Here is a 15,893-nt window from a genome sequence, read left to right as displayed (position 1 = left end):
TTTTATGACATGCGGCGTAAATTGTAATCTAGTTGAACAATCTCAAAATAGAAAGTGCTTAGCGCAAAATCACTTTTTAGACTTTTCGGTTCAGAAACGCCTACCGCTCATGACTTGTCAAGGCCCATTTGCACAAGTGACCAATGAAGCAAAGACATGTCATCACTCCATTGTCATAGGCTGACGTGTCATACGCTCAACTATATGCGATGCCATTGTAGTGCATTAATAGAATCCAAACTACATGACGTACATGAAGGTCGATGGACCATCCGAATCTAGACCGTTCAATTAGGGAATATGCCGTTAACGGATGGTTTTACCTAACGCTCATACTTCTAGAAGCTTGCGTGCTGCATAATCAATATACAAAAAATATAATGAATAATTATTATTTTTAGTCATTCTCTCATTCCTTTATTTCTTTTAAAATTGACACTTAAGTTTTAAATTACTTATAATCGATGAGCCTTATAATTAATTGTGTGCGACATTATAGTCTCTCAGCTGAAAACAAACGACCACAAACGCCCGACCCTGACGACGTGGATCAGTTAGCAACAGCCATCAGAAAAGAAAAAAAGAAAATTAAAAACCAAAAGTTTTCTTTTATCGCATTTCCAGTTTCAGATCTTCTCTCGTCACATCCTTTTTCCTAAATTTCCGTCACGTGTCCGCTAACATCTGTTTACGTGTTCCTAAGACAACTCAAAAACCGAACTCCCCGAAACCCAACAAGCAAAAGTACAGGGTCATTTTGGTCAGATAATATTGTAAAATACCCAAAATGCCCTTGGATTTGAATTGAGTTTCAGTTTCTCTGTGCTCGTGCTGATATGTCTCTGGCCTGGTTGGTATATTCCTCGGTGGGTGCGAAGTTCGATTCTCTTTTGAAACAGAAATCACTTGCTTATATTTTCTGTGGGATTCGCTTTTTTTTTTTCAGTTCGTACAAATTCTTTGCGTTTCTCCCTCAAACAAGCAGAAAGAAAAGTATCAGGTAATACTAAAATCTACCAATTTTAATGGGTTTGCTGCGTTTTTTTTTTCTTTTTCATTTTGCATTTTCACTTCTTTCCTATTGTTTCTTTCAGAGGTTATTTTGTTTTCGGGGTAATTTGTTAGTTTTGATATAAGTTTGCTGTGTTTTGAAGCTATCATTTTTCACTAAATAAAAAAAAAACCGTCATTTTTATGTGGGTTCGTGTTTTATCCTTGATTTGGATGATTGGTGTTTGTTAAAATTTGTGATTTTCTTTGGTGGGTGCAGTTTACTTTGATGTTTAAGTCTCATGGTTTAGAATGTGAAATTCAATGTTTGTTTTTTCAGGTAAATTTTCCCTTTTGGGGTTCATTTATATGGAAGTAGGAGTAATATTTCTTAAATCTTTGGCCGAGCTTTTTTTGGCTGCTTTTGGGGTCTTGGGGCTGAATGTGATCAAACTCATTTATGGCTCGTCCTTTCATATAATTTATATCAAAATTCAGTTGGTAATCAAACATTGTGCAAAGACTTTCTGTTTCTTTGAGTTCTCTGTGAAGCATTAGCCATCATTACAATGTCAACTTTGTTTTGCATGATAATTTTATTGGACTATTTGCATTCATGTTTATAATCACTGTTTCAGTTTACTTGATGCAAATGCAATTCCTGAATTTTCTATATGGCTCGTCTTTTATAATAAACTAACAATTCAGTGATGCTGTGGGTATGAGGGAAATGGCCTTATTTAAAGTTAGAAATTATTTGATTTATATGGAAAATTCTGTCTGTTCATGCTTTTTGACATTTTAAGATCATTGAAGTCCCTAATCTTGCTTCAGTCAAGCATATTTCTTGAGATTGATATTTTACTGTGAAAGTAATTACTAGGTGGAAATCTCACAATCTTGAACTTTAGTGAGGAATCTTTTTCTTTTAGTTGCATGGTGGGCACTTGATTCAAAGGACATTTTCTTTTTTCATTGAAGGAGAAACAAGCCCCATTTTGTTCTCTTTAGACACTGGTTATGTTATTTTATTTTTTCACTTTCTTATTAGGAGTATACTCTCCATTTTCCTTTCGATCTTAAGTGTGTGTTCCCTTGTTTGTGGTATATTTGACAAATGTTTAATTTCTTTTCTGGAGATACTTTACTGACAGAGATACTTTCACTGCAGCGTGTTCTTCGCTAGTTTACTGGAGAATTTTCTGTGTTTTGCGAACTTTGCGATTTCTGAGTGACTGCTGGAACTAGTTTGCCTTGAAAATAAGGACTGTGATCTTAATGGCGCGATAGCAGTTTTTGAATTAAAACTAATTAAAATGGATCCCTTTCTACTGGCATGATTACTTGGCGAGAAGACATCCTGTAACATGGACTAGACAGAGTCAATCTTTATAGGGGCTAGAGCTGTTTGTCTGTAGTTGGCTTGGATTGACTTCTTAAAATAAAGTTAGAGAATCTGATTCTTGACATTATTATGGTGTACTGCTATATATATTCTTAAGCAGTAGCTGTCGGTCTTTATTTTTAAGTAAAAACTTTGTGGAACTTAAAGACTGCTGATTGATTATCATCCTGATATATACAATGACGGAGCTGCTAGTTTCACATCACGGACAGAAGCAGACTCTACAATCACCTGCTCGTAAATCTTCACTTGGTGGAGTTCAGAAAGATCTGTGTCTTGCCGTGCGGGAAGGGTCTTTGGCTGATGTAGAATCAGCATTGGCACTGCTGAAGAAGAATGGAGGTAACATCAATTCCAGGAACATATTTGGCCTGACTCCCCTTCATAGTGCAATTTGGAGAAACCAAGTTCCTATTGTTAGGAGGCTTCTTGCAGCTGGCGCTGACCCGGATGCTAGGGTGTGTTAATTTTCCTTAACCCTAGTTTATATTAATGATCTTGTTGAAATAGATGTCTTTCAGTTCTTATACTTTAGAATGGTTGTTTCTGCGTCAAGATGTTTGGCATCAGTTATCTCATCCATATGTTTTCAGCTTCTTTTTAGTAAAACTGTTTTTTGCCTATTGTAATGATAGGGATTTGAGTTTGACTGTCACAGAAAGTGCTGCAATCTCTTTTGTGGAAAATTCTAAAGGTTGGGTACCATTACTGTTTTCATGATCTTCTCATTATCCATTTTCAGGATGGAGAATCAGGATGGAGTAGCCTTCACAGGGCTCTACATTTTGGTCATCTTGCAGTGGCAAGTGTTCTCCTACAGTCTGGTGCTTCAATTACACTGGAGGATTGCAAATCCCGAACTCCAGTTGATCTCCTATCTGGGCCTGTGTTGCAGGTTGTTGGAAGTGGATATAATTCGGGTATCTTCTGCTGTGTATTTTCATGATTGATGAGGATCTTATTCTTGGTGCAAAGTGATTGCAATTTTGTTATGGTCTAACCCGAATTCTTTTGTCTATTTAGTTGCAACTGAAGTTTTTAGCTGGGGCAGTGGAGCAAACTATCAACTTGGGACTGGAAATGTGCACTTACAAAAGTTGCCATGCAAAGTTGACTCACTTCATGGCTTTGTTATCAAATTGATTTCTGCCGCAAAGTTCCATAGTGTTGCAGTTACCAGTCTTGGTGAAGTGTACACCTGGGGATATGGGAGAGGGGGTCGTCTTGGGCACCCTGACTTTGATATCCACAGGTACGAACTTATGATGCCTCATTTTTACTAAATCTTGATAATGTTTCAAAATTGACATTTGATTTTGAATTCTTGCCATTCGAAGTTCTTAGACATTAAAACATTTGTTTATGACAAAGTCGACAAGTTTGGAATATTATATTGGATTTCTGTGGTTTTAAGTTAATGTCAAAACTGAATTTTGAACGATACATACAAAAGCAAGTATGGTTTTATTTAATTTTCTTTTGTGCATGTTTTCTAATGTTTTAATAACCACAATGACCTGAGATAAAATTATCATGCTGGATATGAAAAAGGAAAATGCTGATCTTCAGTATCTGTTACAATTTTTCCTTACTTTAGGTGTTTATTCTTTTATGTATATGGCTTCTGTTAAGATCTTTTCTATCAACGATCAGACACATTTTTATGTTGTTCTTCACAGTGGCCAAGCCGCAGTTATAACTCCACGTCGGGTGACTTCTGGTTTGGGGTCCCGCCGTGTGAAGACAATCGCTGCTGCTAAACATCACACTGTTCTTGCTACAGAGGGTGGGGAAGTGTTCACTTGGGGATCCAATAGAGGTAAAATTTATTATGATAATATCATTGTGAATGACATGAAGTTTAGCTCAGCTTTGTGAGATGATGTAATTCTTAATTATTGCCCTCTAATGTGGTTATCAGAAGAGAAAAGACGCTGATATATTGTGCCTTCAGTTATGCATTTGGGTTTAATATAAAGCCTAGAAATATATGATTGAAAAATGGTCAGTTAAGTTGTTGTCATTTGTGATTGTTGAGAATTGATTTCTGTGATATTCGTGCAGAGGGTCAACTTGGTTACACATCTGTGGATACGCAACCTACACCTCGCAGAGTGAGTTCTCTCAAGTTGAAAATTATTGCTGTTGCTGCAGCAAATAAACATACTGCTGTAGTTTCCGAGTCTGGCGAAGTTTTCACTTGGGGCTGCAATAGGGAAGGTCAACTCGGTTATGGCACCTCTAATTCAGCATCAAATTACACCCCAAGGGTGGTTGAGTCCTTGAAAGGCAAGGACCTAGTGGGAGTTGCTGCAGCAAAATATCACACAATTGTATTAGGAGCTGATGGGGAGGTAAATATAAGTACATTTATGTGTTCTGGTCAGCATTCAACATAGCATTGAGTTATTTATCCCTTATTTCCTGCTTGGGCTAAAATTTACCATTTGGCACTAACTTTGGTGAAATCATGCATCCTTGTTTGTAGGTTGATAAATGAATACTTTTTCATATGATGTATGGCAGGTCTATACATCATATGAATACCATTTGGCACATTTATGTGTTCTGGTCAGCATTCAACATAGCATTGAGTTATTTATCCCTTATTTCCTGCTTGGGCTAAAATTTACCATTTGGCACTAACTTTGGTGAAATCATGCATCCTTGTTTGTAGGTTGATAAATGAATACTTTTTCATATGATGTATGGCAGGTCTATACATGGGGCCACCGACTTGTCACACCAAAGCGTGTTATTGTTGCTAGAAATTTAAAGAAGAGTGGGAGTACACCTTTGAAGTTCCATCGCAAGATAAAGCTTCATGTGGTCTCTATAGCTGCGGGGATGGTCCATAGCACGGCTCTCACAGAAGATGGCGCATTATTTTATTGGGCTTCTTCAGATCCTGATCTTAGATGCCAACAGGTTTTCTTTGACTAAACTTAGTTTTTATTTGGACTTGTGCCGTTCATATGAGTGAAACTCTTTACATTTGTTTTTCCAATTTTGTAGCTATATTCAATGTGTGGAAGGAATGTGGTCAGCATTTCTGCTGGGAAGTACTGGACTGCTGCAGTTACAGCTACAGGTGATGTTTACATGTGGGACGGGAAGAAATCTAAGGATAATCCACCACTTGTTACCCGGTTACATGGTATAAAGAAGGCTACCTCTGTGTCAGTTGGTGAAACACATTTATTGATTGTTGGATCTCTCTACCATCCCATCTATCCTCCCAATGTGGCAAAGAATCCTCAGAAGCTGAAGTTAAATGGTCGGAACGATCTAGAGGAGTTTTATGAAGATTTTATGTTTAATGACGAGTCTAATAATATGCCGTCCACCATAGATAAAGATGATTCTGGGGTCAGGCTAGCGCCAAGCTTGAAAAGCCTTTGTGAAAATGTTGCGGCACAATGTCTTGTGGAGCCAAGGAATGCTTTACAACTACTAGAAATTTCAGATTCACTTGGAGCAGATGATTTGAAGAAGCATTGTGAGGTATTCTCTCTACGACAGTTATTTGTGACGGAAGAGTTTCTTTTTTTTTAAAAAAAAAAAAGATAGATTTTAGTTGTGCTGGTGGTTTTTCTTAGTATAATAAATGACAACCAATACTCTTTGATAATTTTAATGCTTTTTCTGAAGCACTACGGCCTGTGCTTGGGATTCTGTTCTTTAAATTATCTTCAGCCAAATTATTCTTTGTGCAGCATCTAATCTATTGAGTCATGGTTGTGGTGTGAAATTGTTGCTTAACAATGTAGAGTTTGCTTGATCTAATAGACTCATGAAGGTTTTCATTGCACTAGTTCATGCAAATGCTCAGTCATTAGCACTAGTTTCTTCTGATTCTGGATGCATCAGTGATCCACTTAGGGCCTCCAGGGGTAATTATCAATGTAGTACTTAATCTGAGAATCTTTATGTAATTACTTCTGAATTAGTAGGTTATTTTCTGTACCATTTGCCTCGTTCCATTATTGAGGAGACATTTTCTATACAGTGGGAAGTGGAAGTATGGTGTGTGCAGGATCTAACTTGTCCTTGCTTCTGCTTTGGTGTTGTAAATGCTACTGTACATTTTGTTTTGCATTGATTTGATTTTTTGACCTTGAAATTATTGTTACACTTTTGTGCAGGACATTGCTATTCGCAACCTTGACTACATTTTAACAGTCTCATCACATTCTTTTGCCAGTGCATCTCTAGATATTCTTGCTGACCTTGAGAAGTCGTTAGACCTTAGGTCATCTGAATCATGGAGTTACCGTCGGCTCCCAACACCAACAGCTACTTTTCCAGTTATCATCAATAGTGAAGAGGAGGACAGTGAGAATGAGGTTCTAAGGACTCGTGACAACCATACGAAAAAATCTACCCTAAAAAATGAAGGAGACAAAAGATTGGACTCCTTTTTCGAACCAAAAGCGGATGCTAATCAAGAAATAAGCAAACAGGTTCGAGCTTTACGGAAAAAGTTGCAGCAGATTGAAATGCTTGAAGTAAAGCTTAGCAATGGGCATATTCTCGATGAGCAGCAAGTTGCAAAGCTTCAAACAAAGTCAGTTCTTGAGAGGTCTCTTGCTGAGCTTGGTGTTCCAATTGAGTTGCCGCAGGCTATAGCAGCATCTGCAGCCTCACCAGATGGAAGAGGGAATAAAAAGGCTGGGGTGTCTAAAAAACAGAAGAAAAAGAGCAAACAGAAGGCAGCACAAGTGGAAGCAGTGTCAGATTTTAGTGTATCAGAAGTAGGTTCAAATGCTGCAAAGGATTTCTTTGACACTGAAATAACGGAAGTTTCCAAGAAAAAGGTTAGGCTTCTCTCTGCCTTTGACGATCTTAAATTGGTGCGTAAATCTTAGTGGATGCCTGGATGTAGTTAATTTGTCATGCCTTTCAGGTGGTACTGAGTACTTTTCATTTTATGTGGAAACTATTAGTTTTGAGGCCCTGCTCAAGGTCTCCTATGATGCTTCTTTTGTTTGGCAAATGTCTTAGAAAAAATCAGTATATATATTTGTATAGGAAATTTAAGTACAACAGATCAGCCCTCCTACTTGGAAGAGGCTTTATGTTGGAATTATAGTCCTTTTGCATGATTGTACTATTATATGCCTTCTGTACTGGTGACTCAATGATTGCTGCATAGTTCCACTGTTGTTGATAAGTGATGAATTACTTCAATAATTTTCACTTTGGTTGATTCTTTGAATTTAACTTTTTGTAGGAGGAAGATGCTATGTCTGAAGGAAATGTGGCCATTGAATACTCCAAACAGTCTGGTTTCTTGGTTCAGAAAAAGGACAATTCAGATTCACTGAAGAATAATTGTTCTCCACAAACAACATCTAAGAAGAAGAATAAGAATAAAAAGGGTGGGCTTTCTATGTTCCTGAGTGGTGCTCTTGATGACACCCCAAAAGAAATAGCTCTGCCCCCTCCACCAACTCCAAGAAGTGAGGGTCCTGCTTGGGGTGGGGCTAAAGTTCCAAAAGGATCTGCTTCGCTTCGTGAAATTCAGAGTGAGCAGATCAAAATTAAAGTTAACCAGCCTACCAGAAATAAAGATCAGTTTGAAGATCTTTCTTTTGGTAGAAGCGAAGGGAAAGTCGTACTGAGTTCCTTCATGACTTCAAAACCAATTCCTGTGGTCTCAGCTCGAGCACAGCAGGCAACTGATGGAGATAAAAGCACACCACCTTGGGCTGCTTCAGGGACTCCGCCCAGTCTTTCTCGGCCATCTCTTAGGAACATCCAGATGCAACAGGCATGAAAACTTACACCTCTGTACTAAAGTTTTGTGCTCTTATTGTTTTTGAAGTTTTGTTCCAGTTCTCCAGTCTCCCCGTAACGTTTTAACGTTGGTGTAACGTCCTTTTGTGTCAAAGCAGGGAAAACTGTATTGTCTATCCCACAGTCCGAAAACTAGAACAGCTGGGTTCTCTGTTGCTCCTAGTCAGGGCTCGCCGTCAGATTCTCCTGGAATGAACCGCTGGTTCAAACCGGAGGCTGAAACACCCTCATCCATTCGATCAATTCAGATGGAAGAGAAGGCTATGAAGGATCTCAAGCGTTTCTACAGCAGTGTGAAGATAGTTAGAAACCAGTCTTAGAAGAACAAGTGATATTTGTTTGATTAGATGCAATTGATGCTCTTCTGTGTTACTTGGTTGTTCTGATAAATGTAGTGTACTGTAAATTTTACTGTACAGATCTTCTTCTTGTACATTTAAATTTTTGGAGTAGGAGTAGTTGTAGTAGTCAATAATCTTTCCAATAGAGGTGCTTCTCTCTTTACTTAATGCTAAAATCTTGGTGATTTCAAATTCTTTTGATGTATCAAACTATCAATTATGTTCTTTTAGCACAAACACAACTTCTTCATGAAGAATAAGTGGTTACATATATATATCTATGGATTCTTTCTAAAAATCTTCAATCTTTGATTGAAAAATATAGGTCAATTTTCGGACTACTCTGATGTTGGGTAAATGCATGCCTTAACAGCTCATATGTACTGGCTCATGGAATAGCAGGGGCATGAGGTCAATGATGCCATTGCACCAGGGAATGGTAATTAAGCTTAAGCATCCACCTCCTAAAGTGGATTCTGAGACATTGGGCAAGTACTAAGAGAGAACGTACCTCGTGCTTCAGCCGTCACAACTCTTTTCAGAAATATATGATATAAAAATACTGAGGCTGAAATTTTTTACACGAGTGGAGAAAAATTGAAGGGAACACGAACACGAGAAAACAAAAAGGAAAAAAACGGAAATTAGGAACCGAAATTTATTTTTTCCTAAAAGGATGTGTCCACAATAAATTCATTCAATAAAGATATGTATATGTATAATAATACATAACAAATATAATTTTATTGAATGGATAATGCAATCTATGTGAATCTTTAATTCCGAAAGAGTTAACCACTCCGTCAAAGACTGATTGGTTGAGTTGTTGTGAGGACAGCAATTCAAGCCCCCACAAAAGTATCGTGGGGGTGAAATTTTTTTTCCAATTATATAAATAATTATATAAAAATAATCTTTTCTCTCTCTAAATAAAAATAGAGTAGACATCTTTTAAATATTTGAGAGGATTAAATTTTAAATTTTTATCTCAATAAATATCTAATTATAAATATATCAATAAATATTCTCATATAATATGAATTATAATATTAGACATTAATTCCTTGCGGTAAAAAAAATTTCAGGCGAGTACATTAAAATTAATGTTAATGTCCCAATGCAAGAATAATGACAAGCAATTCTCTCTTATTATGTGTCTGTGAACCGAAAATTAAAAAGTGGCAGAATTTGATTTATGATGTGTTTGTTGATGGGAAATGTACAAAGCAATAATGGCGACGTGCCCATACTGTTAGGGTTTGATGGACACTGGACCCACTTAAAAAAATAACTAAATTCAATCATGCAAGTCCCAATAACAGAGAAAGTGGGCAGGACCCACTGGGAGGAGAATAGCTTGGTTACTAGGCAAAACACATATAGCCAGAGATTTTGCATTGCAATTTACAACTGGTTCAACCAAAAAAGATAATGAGTCAAAAAAATCATGTGAACAATGAGATCCTTTACATTTTTTGCCCTTTTGCTTTTGCATTGAAAGGCAAAGGATCAACGGTAGGCGTGAATGAGAGTAGAAAAGAAGAGAAAAGGAAAGGAAAGGAAAGAGAGATTGGAAATATTGTGGACCCTTAAGATTGAGTAGGGTACTGTTGGAAGGGACGGCTAAAGTTTACGAACCAAGTTTATGAAAAAGAGACTCAATTATTTAGAGTTGATCGTGATGTAATATGTGATGTGTCAATGTGTCTCATATTATCCATGAATTTTCATCAGCTAATGTCGAACTTAATTTGTTGGTCATTTTCTTGAGAACGAGCTTTCAATGTAGCAAATTACTGTAAATTCCATCTAAATTAATGAAACTCACGGGTTGAAAGGAGTCATTTTTAAAAAAACTATATAATAAGGTAATAGACATAATAGATTTAACAAGTATTTTTATTTTCCCACAACTTTTAATATTATATATTTTTTTTTGTTTTGACCACGAGATATTCTAGGAAGGGCCCCAACTGTGGGAGGTACTTTTAAGCTCGTACCATAACCCAGATTAGAAGTCCCCGCTCAAATCGAGAGGCACAGATTCTCCCAACAAAGACGACTTCTCTGCGACTCGAATTGAAGAATAACTCAGTTAAGCCACTTAAGGGGACTCCATTATCAATGGAGCCAACACTTTGTTGGTACTTTTAATATTATATATTATCTTATATTTTTACAATCGTTTATCATTTATTGATATCTGTTATCTTATTTAAGATAACAAAACCTATATATATAAATATATATGTGACCGTTTAAACAAATTATAAGAATGACGATGTCCTTACTCTATTATTATTTTAATTGGGTGAGTGTGGTACGATTGTCTCACTTTATACTCAATTAAAGTACTTATGTAGCTCAAGGTGAGTGGCAAATTATTAATGTAGGTCATAATGGCTTCAAACAGTAATGAAAATGTGAAAGGAAATTGGACCAAGGAATATGTCAGTGGCAAGTAGCAACCTTGATCTAAATTGTCAACAAAAGCCAGCTCCATTGCCGCAACAAATATCTGTGCCTTCAAGAAAATTCCAAGGAGGATGAAATGAAATGACCTTGCTAGCCACTGCAGTGCATGCATCTTGGTTTATTGTACCCGACATTAATTCTTTATATATTTTGTGACATCCAATAGTAACTCTTTGCTCTTGTGGGGTTAATTTTACATTATCTTCTCAAGAAATAATAATCTTTAAAATTCTCCTAATTATTATAAATTTTAGTTTATCTCTATTTTTGTTAAAAAGACCAAAAAAAAAATCATCAATTCACTCCCATCAATGTGGGTAATTGAGGTTTACAAAAATTTAGGGATATTTTGAATACTCTTATTTCATGAGAAATAATTACAAATTTATCCATTTTTAAATATCAAACTACTTATACATTAGGTTCAGATGTTGAGTTGTTTTTAAAACATAAACAAATGAAACTAAACGTACAAATTCTATGTATAAACACTACTTTTATCCTATATATACATGAAAGAATATTGTTTGGGATCCAACATTTGAGTCTTAACTTAATCATCTATAATATTGTCAAACAATATGTTGATAAAGTGTCATAATATTATCACATTATCTATTCCAAATGTCCATCCATCCAAGTGACATTTTTCCGCTTTCATCAATAAATTCACTCTTATCATTAAGATTAACTAAAGAGAAAAATATTAAGATTAACTAAAGAGAAAAATAAATTTCAATCTAGTTATACTTTACTCTTTTACTTTTATATCACATTAATTTGTACAAAAGAATAAGAAAACATTGTATTATTGTTGCACAAGAGAAATGCTAAAGTTATTGCCTATCGTAGATACAGTCAATTATTGGTTACCTAATTAGAGTATATGGCTGAATCATCAAGAGTAGGATTATTGGCATCCTCCAAATACCTCTTAAAACCCTTATAATTATTTTACAATTTTAACATTTATTAAAATTACATAATAGGATAGTTTCTAATTAAATCCCCACCTCAAAAGTCAATAATTTTTTTTGCCTTAAAAATTATTTATAAGACATATTTTCATTTAAAAGGGAAGCAAGACAAGTTTGGAAGAGCTCGCGAAAAAGAAGGTTGGAAGGGAAATGTGGAAGCTGATTTTAGTAGAAAAATGACAAACAAATATTATGAGACGGGAAACATGTTTAGTGATCTTGAAAATGCAATGTGGAAATCTAAATCCAAGGAAGAATATGATCCGAGAGCATCAAGGGCAGAGGCAAATTATTAGTACATGAGCAGCAGTGATGACGAGGATGAATTTTATGCCACAGGGGAGAATAAGAAGAATGAGATGAATGAATTTGAGGGTGAAGCATTTTAAAATGACCGGACCCGCTTTTTCACTGAAGCTGATGATTTTGAAGCTCACAATAGAGTGAATAATAGATTGAACAAGACATAGAACTAGGCAAATGAGGTTGGGATAGTGATTTAAAGCAACCTTTAGTGAAGGTGGTATCTAAGATTAAAATCCAACATTTTAGAAACTAAAGGATTGCTTTTTCCTCTTATTTTCTGGTGAAAAATTTATTATTGGCGGCTACGATGGAGAGAAGAAAGTATGTTCTTGAAATGAGGTTTAATAATAAAGACAAAAAAATAATTAAAGAATGATGTTTATACTAATAAGTTTTAATTAAGGATAATTTTATTATTTAAGGAGTTTTAAAAGAATTTTATAATATTTTAACAGGGTTAATGAAGAAGGGGGGTGTTAAGTGGTATCTAGAGGGGTGCCAATAGTCCCATTCAATGATCAAATATCTCCAAATATATCACTGTATTCCACTAATTGGTCCCCAAATTACTGGCAATTTACAGTTCTTTCCTCAACCTTCCTCAAAGAAGGCCTCACTTTCTTTGATTTGTTGATTGCTACGTAATTAAAATGCATTTGATAATTGCTAACTATATGGTAACAATACACCTCGCAATAATTCAATTAATGTAGCCTTTTTAGTGGCGGCAGGTTAAAGCAGATTTGAGAATATAATGTATTGTAGTAGTTGTTAAACTATTTAATCCTCCACGTTTTTCATACTATGTTATATGATGATATTGATTTGGTGACTTTGGATCAATCAGGCAGATTACACTTGGGAGTGATTTCACTCATTGCAGCCACCCACCTAAAGTTTACAAGAGCAAATCTGAGCCACAAACTCTATGCAAACAAACTTAAGGAATGTAGACGTTTTTATAAGATGGGGAGATTTTATGTGTTAACATTGCCAAGTACATCTATTTTAGTGATAAAGTTGACCACATATACACTTGAGATATTTTGATTAAAAGATGTCATTCTATATATACATATGTACGTATAATAGGAGTCAATATCATAATATAATACATTTTTACATACACAAATAGTAAGAATCAAGACGATTATGTGATGCATAAATAACAAGAATCAAGATCATTATGTCTTGCACGTATAGCAAGAATCAATCCCAATTAATATTATGTCTTATAGTAAAAATTAATATTATTAGGTGCATATAAAATTGGATGCCAAATTCTTCATTTATATGATTTTTTTTACATTTTATGTCATTGAATTTCTTCTATAAAGTGGCCTTTGAGCAATTGAGAAATAATAAGAATGTTCTAAACGTTCTTATTTTGTCACTATCAAATATTAAATAAGTTCAAATCAGCAAATGTATATTCTAAATTTCAAACTAAATTTCAGTTAATAGGGGCATTATTTAGAAGGCTAAGGAGATATTTAAGACTCAAAAACTAACTCTAAAGTTTAGCATTGTCTCAAGCTAATGTACTTAGTCCACGATTTATTCTAAGGTGGCGTGAGATTGACAACGTCCCAACACATTAGAGACTAAAGATCATCGCCAGCAATGTACCATGAAAAAGAAAAAAAAAAAAAGAAAAAAGAAACCTAAAAACCATATACTATATATACGCAAAATTATATTTATCTGTGGTGTTAGTTTGGACCCTTCGCTCTCCGAAAATGACATAAGCTAGAAGCAGGAAAAAAAAACTGTCTAGCAGAATATGTCATTGGGATTCTTCAAGTAGCAATGCTTTTTACAACGTTATGTTCTTCAGAGAATAGATACTCTTACTGTCTCTCGCACAGACATACAAGTACTATATTGCGCCACAATATATATTTTAGAAGTTAGAACACTAACAGGAGACTGAGTGCTCATACATGCTCTGCACTCGGGCGGTGATCCCCTTTCTTCTCGGTGGTGATGATATGTTCAATGTTGTTACAATTTTTTTTTTTTTTTTGTGTGATCCTTACTTTAATATCATATAATGGTCATAAATAATTACTATTAAAAAAGATTACCCTTTAATATAGTATTATAAATTGCACCATGTGGAGGCCCATATTGTCGCCTTCCTCCCATGCTTCCTTATTTTCAGTGCAAAGCTAGCTCTTTATTAATTTCCCTACAGAGATAGGCTGTAAAAGTAAGTCACTAAGAAGTTAACCTTAGAAGAAGACAATATGATCCCTCCAAAACCCACCAACCTTTTTATTATTTTATCAATACAAATGACCTGTCTATCATGTGGCTTTCTACATTTATCTGTTTGTTTATTTTCTCTTTTCCTTCCCACACATATTTTTTTGTCTCTCTTCTACATATCTGCTTATATTATAATGATTTGTGTGTCTGAGTCTCTTTAAAGGGGCAGAGAGAGCTATAAGTGCTTGAGTGCTGCAGCCTTGTTGGGTATTCGATCGTTGAATCATGTAAAAAGCTAGTAGCTAGCCAAAGAGAGTTCTTTGAAAGAAGGAAAAGTGGTGTTTGGAATGAAGTTTGATCCAAGATCATATTGTCACTCTATTTACTATCAATTTCTTTTATGCGTGTGTGTTTCTCTCTTTTCAAGATAGAGAGTAAGCGCTTGATACGATGACCACTTTCGATTGAATCATATGATTGTTTGAGAGTTTTCTTGAGAAATTAAGGTAAGTAGGGGTCTGGAATGAAGCCCGATCCAAGATCCTTGTTGTGTCTCTTCCATCTATTTTCATTTTAATAATAATCGATGCCTTTCTAGGTTTTGATTGTACAATGATGAGAGTGTGAGGTTTGCCTTGCTAGCTCTTTGAGATTTTTTTTACTTGTATATTTGAGGAAGGAGGAAAAGGGGTTCATGGATTTGGATCCTTTTACGTATATATGTAAATTAATTTGTTTGTCGATTTTAAAATGATCTCGGACCAGGCTTCATTCCTCACACCAAGCTTTTCCCTGCTGAAATAGAGAAGACTGCCAAGCAAAGGTATGTTATCAAATCTTGGGTTTTGGCTATTGATAACTGTATATTTTGTTTAGATGACATCACAAAACCCTAATCTTATTATACAGGTTCCAATAATAATCATCTTTCAACTATACATGGCTTTAATAGAAATCTCTTGTATAACTTCTAGTTAAAATCATGATTATGTTTGTTATCTTTCTTAGTTAGTGTGGTTATATTATTCTTTTAGGAGTAGACACATGTTGAACTCTTTCTGTCTGTCGAACAATTAAATCACGATCACTCGAAGGCCGAAGCACAGATCCACACAAGGAAAAGGGAAAAAAAAAAGAAAAAAAAAACTTTGGACCTCGTTTGGATAACCATAAATTGGATTCTTTCGTGGTATATATTTTGATATGATTGATTAGGAGACAGATTTTAATCAACTGAGTGTGTTAATTATTTCAAACTTAATATTTACCCTTTTAACTATCCTCACGAGCTTATACATAGTTTATGAAAATTTGAACGGTGATGAAAAATATGTTCTCTCTTGCTCTTTCTCTCTCCAATGTGAAATACATGCAAACAATATTGAGAAA

The 15,893-nt window shown here is 35.2% G+C and overlaps 1 protein-coding gene and 1 long non-coding RNA gene across 3 annotated transcripts; both read left to right on the top strand.

The window, feature by feature from the left end:
* The first annotated feature begins 638 nt into the window (after positions 1–638).
* On the top strand, positions 639–8,703 carry LOC102628435 (uncharacterized). Of its 2 annotated transcripts, XM_015530681.3 has the most exons (12): positions 639–850; positions 947–1,000; positions 2,162–2,853; positions 3,138–3,315; positions 3,419–3,647; positions 4,075–4,214; positions 4,460–4,749; positions 5,111–5,323; positions 5,411–5,899; positions 6,541–7,212; positions 7,629–8,168; positions 8,293–8,703. In XM_015530681.3, exons 3-12 carry the CDS (start codon positions 2,575–2,577, stop codon positions 8,512–8,514), a joined length of 3,252 nt encoding a protein of 1,083 aa, XP_015386167.2. In that variant the 5' UTR covers positions 639–850; positions 947–1,000; positions 2,162–2,574; the 3' UTR covers positions 8,515–8,703. The 2 variants fall into 2 exon arrangements, with proteins under 2 accessions (XP_015386167.2, XP_052293327.1); XM_052437367.1 differs by lacking the exons at positions 639–850; positions 947–1,000 and adding an exon at positions 1,470–1,491.
* Positions 8,704–14,091: 5,388 nt separating this feature from the next.
* LOC127901123 (uncharacterized) lies at positions 14,092–15,783 on the top strand. Its single transcript, XR_008053215.1, has 2 exons — positions 14,092–15,327; positions 15,539–15,783. It is a non-coding gene; the product is annotated as an uncharacterized LOC127901123 (long non-coding RNA).
* The last annotated feature ends 110 nt before the right edge of the window (positions 15,784–15,893 follow it).

Source organism: Citrus sinensis, chromosome 3 (assembly GCF_022201045.2).
Source record: "Citrus sinensis cultivar Valencia sweet orange chromosome 3, DVS_A1.0, whole genome shotgun sequence".
Lineage (NCBI taxonomy): Eukaryota > Viridiplantae > Streptophyta > Magnoliopsida > Sapindales > Rutaceae > Citrus > Citrus sinensis.
The sequence above is the reverse complement of the archived record's forward strand: the minus strand, read 5'-3'. Positions and strand labels throughout refer to the sequence as shown.

Coding starts and splice junctions, on each gene's coding strand:
- LOC102628435 (XM_015530681.3), top strand. CDS start 2,575: ATGACGGAGCTGCTAGTTTCACATCACGGACAGAAGCAGACTCTACAA. Junction 2,854..3,137: donor GCGCTGACCCGGATGCTAGG/GTGTGTTAATTT, acceptor ATCCATTTTCAG/GATGGAGAATCAGGATGGAG. Junction 3,316..3,418: donor TGGAAGTGGATATAATTCGG/GTATCTTCTGCT, acceptor TTGTCTATTTAG/TTGCAACTGAAGTTTTTAGC.